The sequence below is a fragment of the Mus caroli genome, chromosome 7, assembly GCF_900094665.2.
Source record: "Mus caroli chromosome 7, CAROLI_EIJ_v1.1, whole genome shotgun sequence".
In the NCBI taxonomy this organism is placed as follows: domain Eukaryota; kingdom Metazoa; phylum Chordata; class Mammalia; order Rodentia; family Muridae; genus Mus; species Mus caroli.
This window is the reverse complement of record NC_034576.1, coordinates 123,890,283-123,908,403: the sequence shown is the minus strand read 5'-3', so window position 1 is coordinate 123,908,403 and position 18,121 is coordinate 123,890,283. Positions and strand designations below refer to the sequence as shown.

The following is an 18,121-nucleotide window of genomic DNA, read 5'->3' as shown; positions in this document are numbered from 1 at the left end:
AGAGAAAGTACCCAAGGAGCTAAAGGGGTCTGCAACCCTATAGGTGGAACAACAATATGAACTAACCAGTACCCCCCAGAGCTCATGTCTCTAGCTGCATATGTATCAGAANATGGCCTAGTCAGCCATCAGTGGAAAGAGAGACCCCTTGGTCTTGCAAACTTTATATGCTGCAGTACAGGGGAACGCCAGGGCCAAGAAGTGGGAGTGGGTGGGTAGGGGATTGGGAGGGTGGGTATGGGGAACTTTTGGGATAGCATTGGAAATGTAAATGAAGAAAATACCTAATTAAAAATAAATAAATAAATACCCCCAAAAAACAGATGAGTGCTTTCCCAGGATGAGGGGCAAGAAGAACTGCCACAGCAACTCAGGGAGCTTGGAGGAGACTCAAGCCACAGAGAGAAACTCAGGGAGCTCTGGGGAGACTCAAGCCACAGCGACTCAGGGAGAAGCAGCAGCTGCTTTCGTGAAGAGTAGACGACTGATAACTGCTTCTTTTTGCTACTCTTTAGTTATCATTCAAAATGATGGGCCGCATGACCTCTTCGTACATGTAGGTGGTGGCACTCTACTAATGATCACCCCAATCACTTTCTCTTGTGCCCTTCCCCCCTCCTTCTGGCCCCCTCCCTCTCCCAAATCATCTTTTAGTTTCAACGTGATTTATAAAATATAAATTCTATGTGGTGGTATGAATAGGAGTGGCCCCCATTGGCTCCTATGTTTGAATGTGTGGTCATCAGGGAATGGTACTCCTTGACAGGGATTAGGAGGTGTGGCCTTGTAGTCGATGTGGCCTTGGGGAGGAAGTGGGCCACTGGGGCTGGGTTTTGAGGTTTCAAATGTTCAAGCCAGGCCAATATCTCTTTCTTCCTGCTGCCTGAGGATCCAGACATAGAGCTCTCAAGCTACCTCTCCAGCACCATGTCTGCCTGTGTGCCACCATGTTTACCGCCATGACAATAATGGACTAAACCTCTGAAACTCTCAGCCAGCCCCGGTGAAATCTTTTCCTTTATAAGAGTTGCCATGGTCATGGTGTCTCTTTACAGCAATAGAAACACTAAGACGTATGTGGATAACTTACTCATATAATTTAAGTTTATAATTTTTAGTGTGTATATGTGCCTTCCTCCCCCCCCTTTTTTTGAGAAAGGGTCTTCTATTCAACCTTGGGTTAACCTTTCAGCTGGACTGGCTGGCCAGCAAACCCTGGGGACCTATCTGTCTCCACCCTCTAGCCCTGAGGTTACTGACGTGTGTCTCCATACCCTGCTTTCCTGTGAATGCTGAGTACTGTGAATACTTTAAGACCCTTTAGATTTAAATGTAGATACAGAATATGAGAGAAGATATTCTACAGTAGTCTCCCTTGCTCTCATCTCTCTTTCTTCTTTCCCCTCCACTCTCCTACATGACCACGTTTGCCAGCTGAGGACCTTCTATAAGTAGATCAAACATCCAGGAATATTTGGGCATCTTGTTTAGAAGGATTTTTAAAAAGACACAAAATTGGGTGGATAGAGAAGGAGAGGACTAATAAAGACAACTCCATTTGTTTTATAAGAAAATTTCAGTTTTGAGCTGAGTGAGCATGGTGGCACACACCTTTAATTTCAGCACTTGGGAGGCAAAGGCAGGTGGATCTCTGTGAACTGGAAGCCAGCCTGGTCTATATAGAGTTCCAGGACAGCCAGGGCTACATAGTGAGAGCCTGGTTTTGTCTTCTTGTTGTTGTTTGTTTGATTTTTTTTTTAAACCAGAACTAGATTTAGCAAAATCAGATTCAATCTAACAGCCATAAAAAGTCTTTAAACAGGCTGGCCTGGTCTGCAATGTTCAGGATAGGGGCACAGCCTGGTTAATGATGCTCAGAAGCAGGAAATTCAATAGGGTGTGACTGGCAAGAACTCAGCTGCCTGTGTGCTTATGCAGCAGCCCTTGCTGCAGAATCTTAGTATGAGATCAACTGGGTGAAGACTGCACTGTAAGGAGTTGAAAAGTCAGTGGGGTAAAAAGGAGAAGGGCCTATATGGCCATTTCCCACAAAAATTGTCTATAAAACATCTGGAATAAATTTAACCCAATCTCTGTGGTTACCAAAGCAATGCAGATTAAAATGATAATACCACGTTTTATGTGCCTGCTAAAATCTGATAACCTGAGTGCATGGAAGGAATGTTCAGTCTCTATAGAGAGAAGTTTGAAATCAAAGGCCCTCAACACGGGAAGTCTACACTCTTTGATAGACTCCAAGGCACGTACTCTAAGAAAATAACCAGCAAAGGGCAAGAGAGGATGTGGCTGTGCACTAAGCCAGTCTTGTTTAAACAGCTCAAAGTTTCAGAAATCAAGGACCGGCAGAGCAGAATAATAGTTTATTCCCGAATTTGCCAATTACTTTTAACATTTTGTTTTGTTTGGTTGTTTGTTTGAGGTGTTATTTTACTACATACCTAGACTGACTCTGAACTTGGGATCTTTCTATTTCTTCCTTCTTAGTATTAGGGATTAAAGATGGGTGCCACCATTAACAATTTCTAGTCTTTGTCATAATATAGGAGAGGACTGAGTGAGCAGGAGATAGGGACAGGGTAAAGATTTTTGCTAAGCTCTCTTGTCTACTTTTTGAATATTGAGCCCTGAAACTAATTAATTCCATTATCTGTTCGAAGGTTACATTTTTTTAAAAAGGTTTACTTATTTATTTTTATGTGTGTGGATGTGTGCATGTGTGTCTGTGTTAGTGTGTCTGTGTGTCTGTGTGTGAGTGTGTGTATGTGTGCATATATGTATATGTGTCTGTTAGTGTGTTTGTGTGTGTGTCTGTGTGTGAGTGTGTGTACATCTGTTTTGTGTATATACCTATGTGTACATGTGTGTCTGTGATAGTATGCCTGTGTGTTTGGGAGTATGTGTGTGTTTGTGCCCTCAGAGGCTAAAGGAAAACCTCTAGATCTGGAGTTAGAGGTGGCTGTGAGCATTCCAGGGATGGTGGGAACCAAACTCAGGTCCTCAGTAAGCACTCCTAACCTCTGGGCCAGCTCTTCAGCCACAAAGGTTTAAATTTTGATAAAATAAATATATTGATCTAGAGCTATCCATGTATCCATATTATACTATGCTAACATGGATGACAATATAGTATAATATTTAGTGGGAAAATAGATTGTAGGGCAAAATTAATGTACTTTTTGTTGTGTGTGTGTTTACCCAATGTGGTAAGAGTAGCCAAGAGTTAGATATTGATGATCTTTTAAATTTTTATTGGATTTATTTAGTTTTGTGTGTGTGTGTGTGCATGCACACACACTCCTATGCCATGTATGTATGTGGAGGTCAGAGGACAACTTGAGAAAGTCAATTCCCTCTTTCTATTATATAGACCCTGAAGATAGAACTCAACCTTGTTGGCAAAAAGCTTCATCAGCTAATTCATCTTGCAGCCTTAGGCAAAGTTCTTTGGTTCCCATGATTATTATCTCCTTTTATATTTCCACTTTCTAATTATTAAATGAATGAATACAAGCATGGTAGAATTAAAGACATATCCCTTTAAGACATTAGTGGAGAAAACAGTAAAATATTCAGTGTGTTGTGGATGGGCCTGGTGCTGTTTGTATTTTCATGCTAATTCCACTCTCCTAGGAGGGGTTGAGGACAAGGAGTAACTCAGGTGACTTCTTGTGAACCAATTCCCTAATGAATAAAGGAGCCAATCACTGGGCAAGTAGGAGGGACTTCCGGATTGGACAGAGGAAGAGAGGAAGCAGGAGAGAGTTAGGTCCTTTTAGACGGGGATAGCATGAGGACAAGGTGTAATTACTAGTGTCTACTGGTTTCAGTGGCAGATCTGTTAGGATTCACCACCAGTGGATTTAGATTTAATAAAACTTACCAGATTAGAATTTTAGTTGTTGGCTCAGCGATTGAGTTAACATTGTTTCTGAACTAAGTTTGTGTTGTGTTTTCCTTCACATGGTGGCTCGTCTAGGTTCAAGAGAGAAAGGTATGGTGGCAAAGTGTGGGCTTGCCCGAGGTGTATCACGAAGGTTGTGGGGGTTTTGAAGCACAGGGCTGGTGTGGTAACAACCTGCCAGTGGGAAGTTTGCGAGCTGAGTGGAGATGTTTTTGGAGCTCCTGGCCAGAGAGTCTCCAGGAGATAAGAACAGGTTGGCTATTGCCCACCAGTGCCAGTGTATGGCAGCCAGGCCATCAGGGCAGAGGGTTGCCAGCACAAGCATGGGAACATGCCGATTTTTAAAAAAATATTTCCTGCAACATCAGTGTAGACCATTAATGTTCATATCTGTAGTTCAATCTACAGTGTTTTATCCATGCTCATTTCTTTATATGAACAAATACCTTATAGTTTCAGGAGATGGTAACATTAGTATAAACTGATTACAATGTGTATAGGAATCCCCTATATTGTTTTGCAACTCATTCATAATCTCAAATAATTTCAGAACAGAAATGCTTGTGTGTGTGTGTATGTGTGTGTGTCTATGTGTGCAAGTGTATGCCTTGAGTATGAGCAGAGACTGGAGGAGGACATTGGGTGTCTTCCTGTATCACACTCCACTTTATTTCTTTGAGACAGGGTCTCTCATGGAACTTAGAGTATATCACTATTGGGGTAGGGGGGCGGTATGCTAGCTAGCCACAAGTCCCCAGTGACCCTCCTGTCTTCACTGTTCTTCCTTCCTCTCCCAGTCCTAGAGCTACAGGTGTGTGTGTGTGTGTGTGTGTGTGTGTGTGTGTGTATGTGTGTTTGCAGCTATGTCTGACTTTTTACATGGGTGCTAGGAATTTGAACTTAGATCATCAGTTATATAAGAGCTGAAGACCCCAAAAGAAATGGAGCTGTCACAGAGGAAGGGAACTGAGAGAAGTGGTCAGGATGAGTTCAGGTAGACAAGAAGTCTCTTTCTCCAGTATAGGAGGGATATGAACAAAGACAAGAAGGCTTATCAATAATGGTACAGACAGACTTATCTCTTTCATGCAAACCACTTTGAGTTTGCCCCACAGGGTGGAGTCACCTAACCTTCTGAGAGTTAAAGAGTCTAGGAGAGCTTAGAACTATAGGCACCAGAGAACTCTGGGTACTGGTGAGTCCCATAACCCAAGTGACATGAGAAAGCATTATTTTCCAACCGTCCCAGAAGGTAAGACTCACTTCAAACTTGTTAAAATTATGCATCATCTTGTTAGCCTCCAATACACCTCCCGAAAAAGAAAGCCCATGAAAGAGCATTGATAGTTTGTGCAGCGAGCCTCTGGTGGTTTGTTCTCTAAGGATTGCTCAAAGAGCACTGAGCTGAAGGAATGCCAAGCCTCAATCGTTCCAAGCATCTCCAAGGACAGCAGCCTAGATTGCACTCAGAAGCTGGCTAGAACCACACATCTCTCTCCTCATCGAATAGATTAGAACCTGCTTTTCAGGTTTGAGTCATATCACAGTTTGAAAAGCCTTATGCTAAGTCACTGCTCTTGCCAGAATAAGTCCTTGGTTGATTGGCACTGTTATATGATTGCCCCCAGAGCAGCTGATGAGACCATTAGCAGGAAGACAAAGTCTTGCTTATAGTGAGCTGGGTTGTGAGGAAAGGCAAAGAAGTACTGAGAGAAGATCTGAAGTCTTTAGACTCTGGGTCTGGAGTAGGAAGAAGCCATGGCAGAGAGCTGATGAACAGAAAGGCTACTGCAGCTGAGAGATTCAGAGTGGGTCAAGTACAAGGATGGAGAGGAGAAAAGAGTGCAGAAGGAGGTAAGTTGGGAGGTGTCTCACATTCCAGGGAATGCCTTGGGGGGTAGAGACCTACTGAGGAATGAGGGTGAAAGTCACAGAAAGCTGAGGAATGCGAAGACTTGTGAGGTCTCCTGACTGAGTGGGTCATTGAAAGTTCAAGTACAGTTTGCTCAAGATGAGAAATTGCACTTATTTGCTCAGCCACTATTCTTTAGGGGATCCATGTGACTTGGGGGAAACTCACCCAGAACAAGAATGGGAATATAACAGGGACATGGCCAATCACAGTATCCCATCCTCTGAAGACTCTGATTGTTTCACAGTGAGGCACATGGGCACATGACCCATCTGGACCAGTTAGAATTTCTTGGTGAGTCTGAGAGGAAGGATCACATTTTCTTTGACATGTATAAATTATGAAAGTAACATGGGCTGAGGTGTGGGCCAGGCTTTTCCACCCTGTGGAGAGATGTGGTCTAAGACAGACTGAAAGGCAAAATCAGAGAAACCAGGAAATCATCCCATGCTATACCGTGGCTTACCAAACACCTAGTCCTTATGACTCTTAAAGCTAGATACAGCTGCACATTTAAATTAATGGACCACATCTTCCTCTGTGTTTGTTTGCCAAAGCTATATGAACTTGGGTCTATTGCCCCTGAGAAGCTTAATACAAAGGGATAACTTGGCAGTAAGGGCTAGAGTCTTCAATGAACCTGGGTTCTGGTTGATGGGGGATGGGTGTGGCTATGGATGGAGGGGGTGTGAGCAAGAATCAAAAGAAGGTTATCAAAGGCCAAGAGGTTCAAATAGCAGAATTGAGGGTGTGTGTGAGAAGTTCTGAGAGAATGTCAAAAGCTACCTGGAGGAAGGCTTTCAGGTAGAGAAACTTCACTGGAAGCCAGCAGAACCAGTCACCTGAACACCAGTGAGGCCTGGGTTGAGTTCTGATACTGTTTGGGCTGGACATTCCTCCATCATTGAATGATCCCGGTCTCAAGTCCCTGGTCTATCTCTGATCCTGCTCCTCCTTTCAGACTTAGGGTCATGTCAAAGCTGTGTCTGAGTATCTGCTATCTTCTTTGACCTGATAATCTGTAGCCATCACCCTCAAACAGCAAGACTTCAGGTCATAGTTCAGAAAGCCAAATTGTATTTTCCGTCTAGAGATCAACTATCAACCAACCATTAAATGCTCCCATGTGACCAGTTTCTTCACATGAGGAAGGAGGTGATGCAGACACTATCTTTGCTCCCAAGAGGCTCTGTAAGTTCACCAGTTTCTACAAACTCCCCGTCATTAAGGAAAGACATTTTCTGCCTATTCCTTAGATTTTTAAGTAATGTGTGTGCAGATACTCAGAGATCTAGTTTGGTAATAACAAATCAGTACTAGAACTATCAAGCCAACAGCCGAAGGAAATGATTACCACCAGAAATGCCTTTGTTATTTTTTTTTTTCGAGACAGGGTTTCTCTGTATAGCCCTGGCTGTCCTGGAACTCACTTTGTAGACCAGGCTGGCCTCGAACTCAGAAATCCGCTTGCCTCTGCCTCCCGAGTGCTGGGATTAAAGGCGTGCGCCACCACGCCCGGCTATTATTTTGTTTTAAGTTAAAGATAATTACAGATTTCTGTCCTTCTTCTCCTCCTTCCTCCCCTCAACTCTCAGATCAAGAAGTCTCAGAATACACTGTGGTCCCAACAGTTCTTGTGCACAAAACCTGCCTGAAGCCAACACAGAAAGAAAATAGTAGCCTGCCTAAAACAACCTGTAAGTTGCTTTACCAACATCTGGTGTGTGTTAAGGTGTCTGTTAACAGCAGAAACTCAACACTGAAAAGTTCTGCCAAGCGGCTGGAGAGATGACTCACTTGGTTAAGTGCTTACCACTCAACGTGAGGACCTGAGTTCAGTCTGCAGCTCCATACCAACACCCAGGCATGGAGCTGGGGAGATGCCTGCGTGTCAGTGTTTGCTGCACAAGCAGGAAGACCTACCTTCAGATCCCTAGCATCTATGGAATGAGCCAGGTGTGGTGGTATGGAGCTATAACCCTAGGGTTTGAGGGGGAAGGTTAAGGCAGGAAGATCCTGGAACTCACTGGTCAACAAGACTGCCAATGGGTGAGTCAAGGGTCAGTGAGAGACCCTCTCTGAAAAGTTAGATAGAAAGACATAGAGGAAAATATCTAATATTCACTTCTGACTTTCACATGCACAGACAGGTGAGCCTGAACACTATTGTACACATACACATGCATATGCTACACACACACAAATAGAACTAAAAATTCAAACATTGTGATATATAATCCCAGTAATGGGGAGGCAGAGGAAGGTGGGTCTCTAGGGTTCTCTGATGAGCCAGCCTGGGCTAATCAGCGAGTCCCTAGTCAATGAGACACAACTATCTCAAAAACACGGTGGATGACACCTGAGGAATAGCACCCAAGGTTGACCTCTGGTTTCTCCGTGGACATGTGCACACATGTACCTTTACATGAGTATGTAACAAGCTAAAAACACACCTCCACACCTCCACCTCTCCCATACACACAAAGAAAACTCTGACAGTGATCTTTCATGAGCCCGGACCTCAGCAAAGAACCTAGAAACTGTCTTCTTTCTTTTATTGTATTATGTATGTATGTATGTACGTATGTATGTATGTATATGTTTTTATTTGTTATTGTGCTTTTGATGTGCTTGGAGTGGACTTGTGTTTCATGCTTGTTGTGCAAGTGCTCTATCACTATATTGTATTCTCATCCTCTTTTACCTCCCTCCCTTCCTTCCTTCCTTCCTTCCTTCCTTCCTTCCTTCCTTCCTTCTTTCCTTCCTTCCTTCCTTCCTTCCCTCCCTCCTTCCTTCCTTCCCTCCTTCCTCTCTTTTCTAAACACAGGGCTTTGATGTTAGCTAAATTGTAGTACAGGCAATTCCTGAAATTGCAGTCCTCTGCTTAGCCTCCAGAGCAGTGAGCACTGGAGGCCTGAGCCAGAAGACCTGGCTCAAAGTAATCTTATGTAGCACAATTAGAGCTATGTTCTTACCCAATAGCTTGCCCAAAGTCACATAGTTATAAGTGTTACAACTTGGATTTGAACCAGATAGCACAACTTCAGGATTTAAAAGATAATTGTTGGGTAAGTGGGTAGTTGGATAAGTGTATAATGCATGTATATGAATGGGTGCATGGATGGATATATAGATGGTTAAGTGAATGGTTAGGTGGATGGATGGATGGATGCACTGATAGAGATAGATAAATAGATAGATAGATAGACAGATAGACAGATAGATGTGTAGGAGGAAGGATGATGGGTATATTGATTATAGATGAGCAGCTGTAGATTAAAACCCTTATACATTTACTCTGAGGTTGATGGAGGCCAAGGTTAATTGTCTTACAGGACTGGCATTTTCTCACCCCAGTGCCCTCGCTCTGCTTTCTCAGGTCAGCACCTTGATTGCTTTCATGATCTTGGCTTGGGAGCTCCTCCAAGCCAGAGTGGTATGAAAAGATGGCAACGTGACGTATTATAGGAACCTGTCACCATGGAGTAGGGGTGGCTTGAGTTTTCTCCTTCTGGCTTTGTTCCTTTTCCCATTCTCTATCTGTCCTGTGTGTCTGTTACCTGTGCTGAACACTGGAGGCTCTTGGAAAAATCACTCCTTATCCTACCCTCTTCTCATGGTCCCATGCTTTAAAGCTCAGGGTACTCCCTCCCTGTTCAGAATAAGTGCAGAATCCAGGCCTGGTCTATCATGATTTCATTCCTGGACTGCACTGTTTGATTCAGGAAAGGGCCGACGGCCCGAATGCATGAATACAGCTCACTCAGTAAGTCTGGGCTTTGGAATTGCTTAAGGAGAGAATCTGTTTTTCTCTGGGGGTGCTAAGAGGTGACCACATGCTAGTACTATGACATCGTTTTGACACACTGTGTGGGAGACTATGTCTGAGATAGATCCATGGTGATGGAAGGAAAGCCCGGGCGAGAAGAGGTAAAGTGGAAGTTCTGAGCTCGCGTTTGAGGCTCTGCATCCAGCCGTCCCTGATGCTAGAGACTGTTGGACTGTTCAGTGATGAAAGCCAAAAGGTATAGCATTTATTCTTTTCTTAATTCAAACTGAAGTAGGTTTTTGTAATTTTTTTCAGAACAGGTCCCTTACTATAATATTTATTACTTTTGTAGGGTTCAAGTAAAATATTTTTAATAATGTTATTAAGAAGAACAAAAGGCATAGGGGCTCATAGAGACTGGATTGCCAACCAGACCATACATAGGATAAACCTAGCCCCTTACAAATATGTAAGAGTTCTGCAGCTGGGTCTTCATGTGGGACTCCTAAAGTGGGAGCAGGGCTGTCTCTGGCTACATTGCCTGCCTTTGTATCCCTTTTCCTCTTGTCTAGCCCCCATAGAAGATGCACCTAGTCTTACTTCAACTTGATACACCAAGCCTGGTTGATATCCGTGGAAGGCCTATTGGGATGTAAAGCAAATAAATAACTTAATAATATTTTTAAAACTGGAAAAAAAAAACACCCTGGAAAAAAAAGAACAAAAGACAACTGTCCGTCCCTGAGACCAGGCAGGCAGTTAACAAGCAGAGCTGCAGGATAACAGTTTGCCAAACAAATGCTTAGCAGGTTTGACTGGAGATATGAGGAGAGGAGGTTGGGAATATCCCCTGGGAATTTTCCAGAAGGAGGGAGAAGGAAAAGTAACAATTGGGTTGGTTTCATCTGCTCTTCCTGCTCCTTGATTCCAGCTAGACACAATGAGGCTCCTTTAGCTGGTAGCCTGCAATTACAGCACGTGTCTCAGGAATCCTGCTGGTCCAGGCCGCTCTCCACCCTGGGCTGGCCCTGCCTTGGGACAGAAGGGGCTGGAATAGTTTCTCAGTTTGCTGGAATATACTGAAGCCAGAGCTTGGACAGGCAGAAGATGTTCCCAGAGCCCGGAGGATGGAGAGGCAGCTATTTCTCAGGACTGCTTCTCTGGAGGAGGAGGGGACAAGGCAGGAGGTGTTTGTCCCTAGGACACTGCCAGATGCTTCTAAGGGTATCAGGATGCTTTTAGGGCCCACATAATGCCTGTGTTACCATCCACATAATTCTCTCTCTCTCTCTCTCTCTCTCTCTCTCTCTCTCTCTCTCTCACACACACACACACACACACACACACAAACACACACACACACAAGCGTGCCCAGCTGTGTACTGGTATGCATATGTGTACAGGTATACATGCTCATGCACACCCAAGGCCAGAGGACCAACCTTGGGTGTCATTCTGTTAGAGCCACCTACCTTGTTTTTGAGACAGGGTGCCTCTCTAACCTAGAGCTCTCCAAGTACATTAGCCTAACCAGCCAGTGAGTCCCAGGGATCTGCCTGTCATCTCTGCCTCCCCAGAGCTGGGGTTACAGGCATGTGACACCATATTTGGCTTTTTTACATGGATTCTGGGAGTTAAACTCAAGTCCTCATGGCTGTAAGGCATGCACTCTGCAGACTGAGCTGTATCTCCAGCCCCTGGGACCTTTGAAGTTGTGCAAATCCACGCTCTGCAGCAGACTTCACAGAAGATTTCTATGGGATCTAACAGGAAAGCAAACACCTACATGCGATGCCATTCAGGACGAGAAACAGCCTCTCATCTGCCAGTATCCATGCGCCCTCTGTGTCTCTGAACACTTCTGCACCCCTCAGCCATCCAGAAGTTTCTACCCTTCTTGGCTTCTGTAATCAGGACATATTGCTTCTGTTTGTACTCTCATTTGTAGTTTTTCTTTAAGTCAGCTCACTTTTTAAGTATACACAGTTACATACATGTATACATACATATATACATACATACATGCATATGAGGCACATATATATGTATATGTGTATATATATATGTATATATGTATGTATATATATGTGTGTATATATGTATGTGTGTGTGTGTGTATATATATATATATATATATATATATATATATATATATATGGCAGGACTTTACTATATAGCCCAACCTTCTCTCCAACTTTGTGATCCTCCTGCCTCCCAAGAGCTAAGATTATAGATGCGTCTTCATTCCCCTTCTTAAATTTCCTTTGAGTATTTTACTGGGGTAAAATTCATGGTCTATAAAGTCAACCTTTGAAGTTCAGAGGCATTCCACACATCCACAATGCTCTACAAACGCTGCCTCTGTGTAGTTCCAAAATGATTTTACATTCCCTAGTGGGAACCCCAAGTCCACTAAGCCATAAGCACCCATTTCCTCTGGGCAGCTGCCAGTCTGTTCTGACTCTCTAGAATTTGCCTGGGTTTTGTTTTGTTTTATTTTGTTTTGTTTTTTGAGTTTTTGTTTTTAAGTTGGGTACAAGCAGTTATGTCTGCTGACTTTTTCGGTTGTGATGATAGCTTTGAAATTCATCCATAGGTTAGTACTTCCTTACAAATGGCATTTAGGTGAGGAAGGGCAATCAGCCTGGAAGGCAGAGGACAACTTGCTGGAGATGGTTCCCTCCTTCCTGGGCTGCTGGGGATTGAACACCGATCTTTAGGCTTGTTGTCAAGCATCTTCACCTGCTGGCCCAATTTGCTGGCCCCACTTCATTCCTTTTTAATGACTGGATGATATTCTCTTATCATCACTGGGAGTAATTTTGCCACTCCTGGCATTTCCTTCTGTCCAGGACATTCTTCTCCAGGATAAATCTATCTGCACAAATGACTCCTTTGCTGCTCTACTTTGAAGACAAAATGTTCTCCATAGGCTCACGCATTGAGTGAGAGCTTGGTATCCAGCCGGTAACAAGACGGGGGTAAAAGGTGAAAATTATAGGAGGTGGGGCCTGATTGGCAACAGCAGGTCATGGGAGTAAGCTTTGGAAGGTGTCTTGTCCCAAGCCCCTCCCCGTCTCCGTTTCTTCTCTGTCTTTCAGGCTTCTTTGTTCTGCCTCACCTTGGACCCAAAGTAACAGATCCAGACAACCTTGGAAGGAGCCCTCTGAAACCGTGAGTGAAAATATGTTTTTCCTTCAATAAACTGCTTCTCTTAGACAACACCTTCTCTGGGGTGTGGTAGCACCTGTGCCTGCCCCTCCCCCACAGCACCCAGGGGTGGTCTCTCCTCCCACATCACTGTCCACTCACTGCTCTGCGGCTGACTGTCCCGTGCCCTGATAGCTTCTCTTTGTTTCTTTTCGTTGAGGTAGAGGGTCTGGGTAGGCAGCCCTCAATCACCAGCCCTGGGATTACAGGCATTCACCACCATCTTGTGATGGCACAGGTGCCCTGATCATGAACTAAAGTGATTTCTTACTTCTGAGAGCTGCTGCATCCGTAAGAGCTTGTGAAGTCACAGGTCTCCATGTGATCTCTCTGTCCCCTTCACCTCTGGTTTCCCCTTTTTAGTTTGTTGGTTTGTCTTCCCTGACGCCTCCTTTTAGCCCCTTTCTTTCCCATCCCAAGGGGCATTTGTCCACCTACCCACCTGTCTTAGTCAGGGTTTCTATTCCTGCACAAACATCATGACCAAGAAGCAAGTTGGGGAGGAAAGGGTTTATTCGACTTACACTTCCATGCTGCTGTTCATCACCAAAGGAAGTCAGGACTGGAACTCAGGTCAGGGAGCAGGAGCTGATGCAGAGGCCATGGAGGGATGTTCTTTACTGGCTTGACTTGCCTCCCCTGGCTTGCTCAGCCTACTCTCTTATAGAACCCAAGACTACCAGCCCAGGGATGGTCCCACCCACAAGGGGCCTTTCCCCCTTGATCACTAATTGAGAAAATGCCTTACAGTTGGATCTCATGGAGGCATTTCCTCAACTGAAGCTCCTTTCTCTGTGATAACTCCAGCTGTGTCAAGTTGACACAAAAATAGCCAGTACACCACCTAAAGATGCCGATCTCACAGTCAGAGGTGAGATCCTGCTTGTGGACGTTGTACATCGTGGTGCGCACTAGGCTCCGCACCACGATGTACAACGTCCACAAGCAGGGAAAGGGCATCTCCAAAACACTGCGTGACCCCTTCAGTCCTGGGCCTTCAATTACAACTGGGGTTGCACCTTCACCAATGGCCTTCCATGGCCTCTCACAGTGCCNAGCCTGAGCTGCTGTGTGACCCCTTCATGCCTTCAAAACAAGTACCACCTGGGTGACCCTTACACATTACCAAGTTCCACTGCAGAAGGAGTACAACCTTGCCTATCTCTGGAACACAGCCTCTTTGTGCTTTCAGAAAACACTTCCCAGAAGATGTCACCTCAACGATGCTGGTCTCTTCTTAATCACCGCTAATTTCTTAGCTCCAGCTAACCAGCATCAATTGTCCCAGTAATGCAAAGTTTTTGCTTTAGTAGTTCTGGTATCTTGTTAATCACAGCTGATTCTTCAGCCCCAGCTAACCAGAACTACAGAATCTTCACAATCAAAACAGCAATGGCCCTGAAAAGAGTCTTTAATTTTCTCTCTGAAATTTCACAAACCAGACCTCCATCTTCTGCACTGTTCTCAACATTATCTTCCAAGCTCCTACACAACATCTGACAGAGCTCTTAACAATGAATGGATCTTCAAGCCCAAAGTTCCAAAGTCCTTCCACAGTCCTCCCCAAAACATGGTCAGGTTGTCACAGGAATACCCCACTCTGCTGGTACCAATTTGTCTTAGTCGGGGTTTCTATTCCTGCACAAACATCATGACCAAGAAGCAAGTTGGGGAGGAAAGGGTTTATTCGACTTACACTTCCATGCTGCTGTTCATCACCAAAGGAAGTCAGGACTGGAACTCAGGTCAGAAAGCAGGAGCTGATGCAGAGGCCATGGAGGGATGTTCTTTACTGGCTTGCCTCCCCTGGCTTGCTCAGCCTACTCTCTTATAGAACCCAAGACTACCAGTCCAGGGATGGTCCCACCCACAAGGGGCCTTTCCCCCTTGATCACTAATTGAGAAAATGCCTTACAGTTGGATCTCATGGAGGCATTTCCTCAACTGAAGCTCCTTTCTCTGTGATAACTCCAGCTGTGTCAAGTTGACACAAAAATAGCCAGTACACCACCTAAAGATGCCGATCTCACAGTCAGAGGTGAGATCCCCACATGAGATGAACACACTGTGTTTGTCTTTCTAAGACCAAATTACCACACTCAATCTGGTATTTTTCAGTTCCATCCGTTTTCCTATGGATTTCTTTTTTCCTTATGGTTGAGTAAAATCCCATTGTATGTATGGAATACATTTCCATTATTCACTTATCCTTTTTGGATTCTTTCTCAAAAATTAGGTGGAAAGCAATTGAGAAACTCACTTGACCATCAAACTCTGGGCCTCCTACACATGCACATCCCCGCCTGGCAAAAGAAGGCCCCTGGATCTAAAGCCAGAGACCAGTGATGATTTCTTCAGGGGCAGCTTCTGAGTGAAAGGCAGTTAGCAGGGGGGCTAAGGGCTAAGCCTCAGGCACTATTGGGTGAGGCTCATGAATTCCTGGCTGTGTGGTTGGAAGAGACATCTCTATGCATCAGTTTATTTGCAAGCATATCCGTGGGGACAGCAATGCAGAGGTTGATGTGTGTGAGGCACTGTACAGAATCTCCAGCAAATACGACCTGAAAATCCATGCCATTCCTTTGGTTTTATATGGGCACACACACAGGTAAATGGTAGAGGTCCCAGGAAGCTTGAGAGAGTCCTTTCTCTCCTTCCACATGTGTATTCCGGAGGTTAAGCTCAGGTCATTTAGCTTGGCAACAAGTTCTCTTACCAACACTGGGCCACCTTGCCAGCCCAATTATTATTTTTCTTATAAGCTTCATACAATTAAATGTCAACACTGTGTTCAGTCCTATCTCAATCTGGGTATGAAAGAGTAAGACGTTATTCCTGTCTCCTCAGAGTTCCTGACAGACATGAGTGGATGAAAACTTATACCAGGGGGTGAACAGCATGCGATGCTAAGAGCTTCGGCTTCTCGGGACAAGGGAAAGCTTGGCAGAGGTGGTGAGGTTTGCACCTGTCCTGGAAGGGTGAGTGGAGAAGGAGAAAAGGTGACACTGTGGGAGTCAAGCAGGCGTGGAGATGGCTGGAGCCAAGAAGTGTGCGCACCCATCTACTAGAGGACAATTAAGCCAGATGCTGCCGGCCTCACCTTTGACACACCCTGCAGCAACTCCAGCCTTGCTGGAAGTGTTCCTGCTGGTGACATCATGCCAGAGCCGGCCAGTTCCACGAATCTAAGGACACAGTCCTCGATTGTCCTTTGAGCCATGCCCAAGTGAGTGTCTGCTGCATGGTCCCTGTCAGCACCAGTTGGAGCCACCAGGAGCTCAGCCAGGCTTATGCCCTGGATGCTTGGCTGCATCAGCACACTCCCTTAGGGGAGTGGGAATGCCATGTCACCTACACTCATCATGACCTCCTTCCTGTTAGCTGACTCCCTGAGAACCAGTGATAGAGGTGGTAACTGTAGGCACAGGCATGGGGATGAGTGGAACCATGTCTTGTAGGGTCCCCACAGCCTCTCTTTCATGAGGGGTCTACCCTGGAATCTACCAGTCTCTGTCCCTGTGTGTCATTGAATCTCTGAATGCAGGTCTTTCTGATCTGTGCATGAAGGACCTCCTTCTAGTCTAGAACCTTGGTGCTAAGCCTCCTTCTCTTTCCACCCCAAGTGACATCAGCTTTATACTTAATGCATGCAGGGATTGCATTTAGGATATGAGGGCACTCATGCCAGCAAAGCAGGCTTCTTGGGTTCAAATCCCATATCTGCAATTTCCTGGCTAAGTCATCTTGAGCAGATAACCTGCCCTAGTTTCTATACACACTTATTGGACTAGCCTAGGACCTAGCAAATGATTTCTGGAAAAGGCCAATGTTTCAATTACTCAACTGTGTTAATTCAGCTTTTATAACAGCCACAAACAAAGTATAAATAAATTGGTATGATTGCTTATTAATAAAACTTTATTTATAAACACTAGCATTTGAATCTTATAATTTTCACAAGTCACAAAATATTATCTTTTTGATATATATGTATATATTAGCTATATAAAAATTATAAACACATACATATATACACATTCATACACACATTCTCACACATACACATACTCTCAGTTCAAAGACAAAATAAAGGGTTGGGCCTGTAGGCTGGTGTTTGTTATGCCCTAGAGTAACTTATGTAAGTGCTTGGTACAGCTCGAAGCATACCACTCGAACTGAGATTATAGGAGTACCATTTGGCAGGAGTGTCCAGCTATACCCTTTAACTGGCCCTTCTCTACTGCCCTACCCTGTTTCAGAGTGAGGACATCTTACCACACCCCTTGTTCTCTCTCTACTGTGCCCTCTCCAAACACGATCCCCAGGCTCTGGGCCAACTGTCTGTCTGAGGACACAGAGGACACCTTGTCCCAGTGTCAATGACTGAGGTCAGCAACCAACTGCTGGGATCCAAGGATGGTGCTAATTTCTTCTGTCACACCCATCAGGCAATAGCTGGCCAGCCTTGCTACCCAAGATCATATGCTTGAGGTACAAGCTGGGCCAGGGTTATTGTGGGCAAACTCCTGAGCTTGGGGCTCTGAAACACCATTCTCTCTCAGGACCCCGGGAAGAGCTCACTGTTGGCCCAGGTCATTACCTTTGGCTCTTTAGCTTATAAGTGCTGAGTCCAGGTTGCAGGATATAGCTCATGCTGGAAGTCATGATGGTTGGGGCAGGGCCCATTAGGTCCTTCTGTGGATTTCCATGCCCTATCCTGTTCACAGCAGGCTGTTAGACATGTATCAAAAGCCAGAACGAGGATAGGAGGACCATTTGTGTCAGGAAGAGAGTCTCCTCAAACCATGATTGTTTTCCAATCCTATCTTAGAACTCATTGGTCAACTGAGTGTCTGTGAGCTGGGAGGAAAAGGCACTGTCCAAGCGCAAGGTATTGTATCTGGGGGGTGGTGTGCCAGGCACCGGAGCCTCCGGGGCTGGAGGCAGGCGCATAGCAGAGGTAAAAGTGGGCAGATCATCGTCCGTATCCAGGGCTGGATTATCCTGACCCTGCTGGCTGGAGGGAGTCTCAGTGGAGGGTGGTGTCCGCCTACGGGCCCACCAATCCTTGGCTTTCTGCCACTGGCGGCGGGCGATAATAGAGAAGAAGTCAATGAAGAAGACTTCGATGATTTCGATGACACAGACGACTGAGCAGCTCATCCACAGGCCGAGCTGTCCACCAAAGTTAGACAGGAGCATCTCAATCTGCAAGGGAGACCATGCTATAGGGAGACCATGCCATAGGGAGACCATGTCATAGGGAGACCATGCTATAGGGAGACCATGCCATAGGGAGACCATGCTA

The 18,121-nt window shown here is 45.1% G+C and overlaps 1 protein-coding gene and 1 long non-coding RNA gene across 2 annotated transcripts in view; one reads left to right on the top strand and one right to left on the bottom strand.

The window, feature by feature from the left end:
• The window catches only part of LOC110299121, a 47,142-nt gene extending 30,467 nt beyond the window's left edge, over positions 1-16,675 (top strand). The window contains exons 2-4 of the long non-coding RNA XR_002378432.1: positions 7,430-7,531; positions 12,705-12,777; positions 15,661-16,675. This is a non-coding gene — a long non-coding RNA (uncharacterized LOC110299121). The remainder of the gene's footprint in view (positions 1-7,429; positions 7,532-12,704; positions 12,778-15,660) is intronic.
• A 33-nt stretch (positions 16,676-16,708) lies between these two features.
• Positions 16,709-18,121, bottom strand: part of Scnn1g (sodium channel epithelial 1 gamma subunit) — a 33,562-nt gene continuing 32,149 nt past the window's right edge. The window contains exon 13 of the mRNA XM_021168623.2: positions 16,709-18,021. Within this exon, the coding sequence (XP_021024282.1) occupies positions 17,641-18,021 (381 nt within the window). The 3' untranslated portion in view covers positions 16,709-17,640. The remainder of the gene's footprint in view (positions 18,022-18,121) is intronic.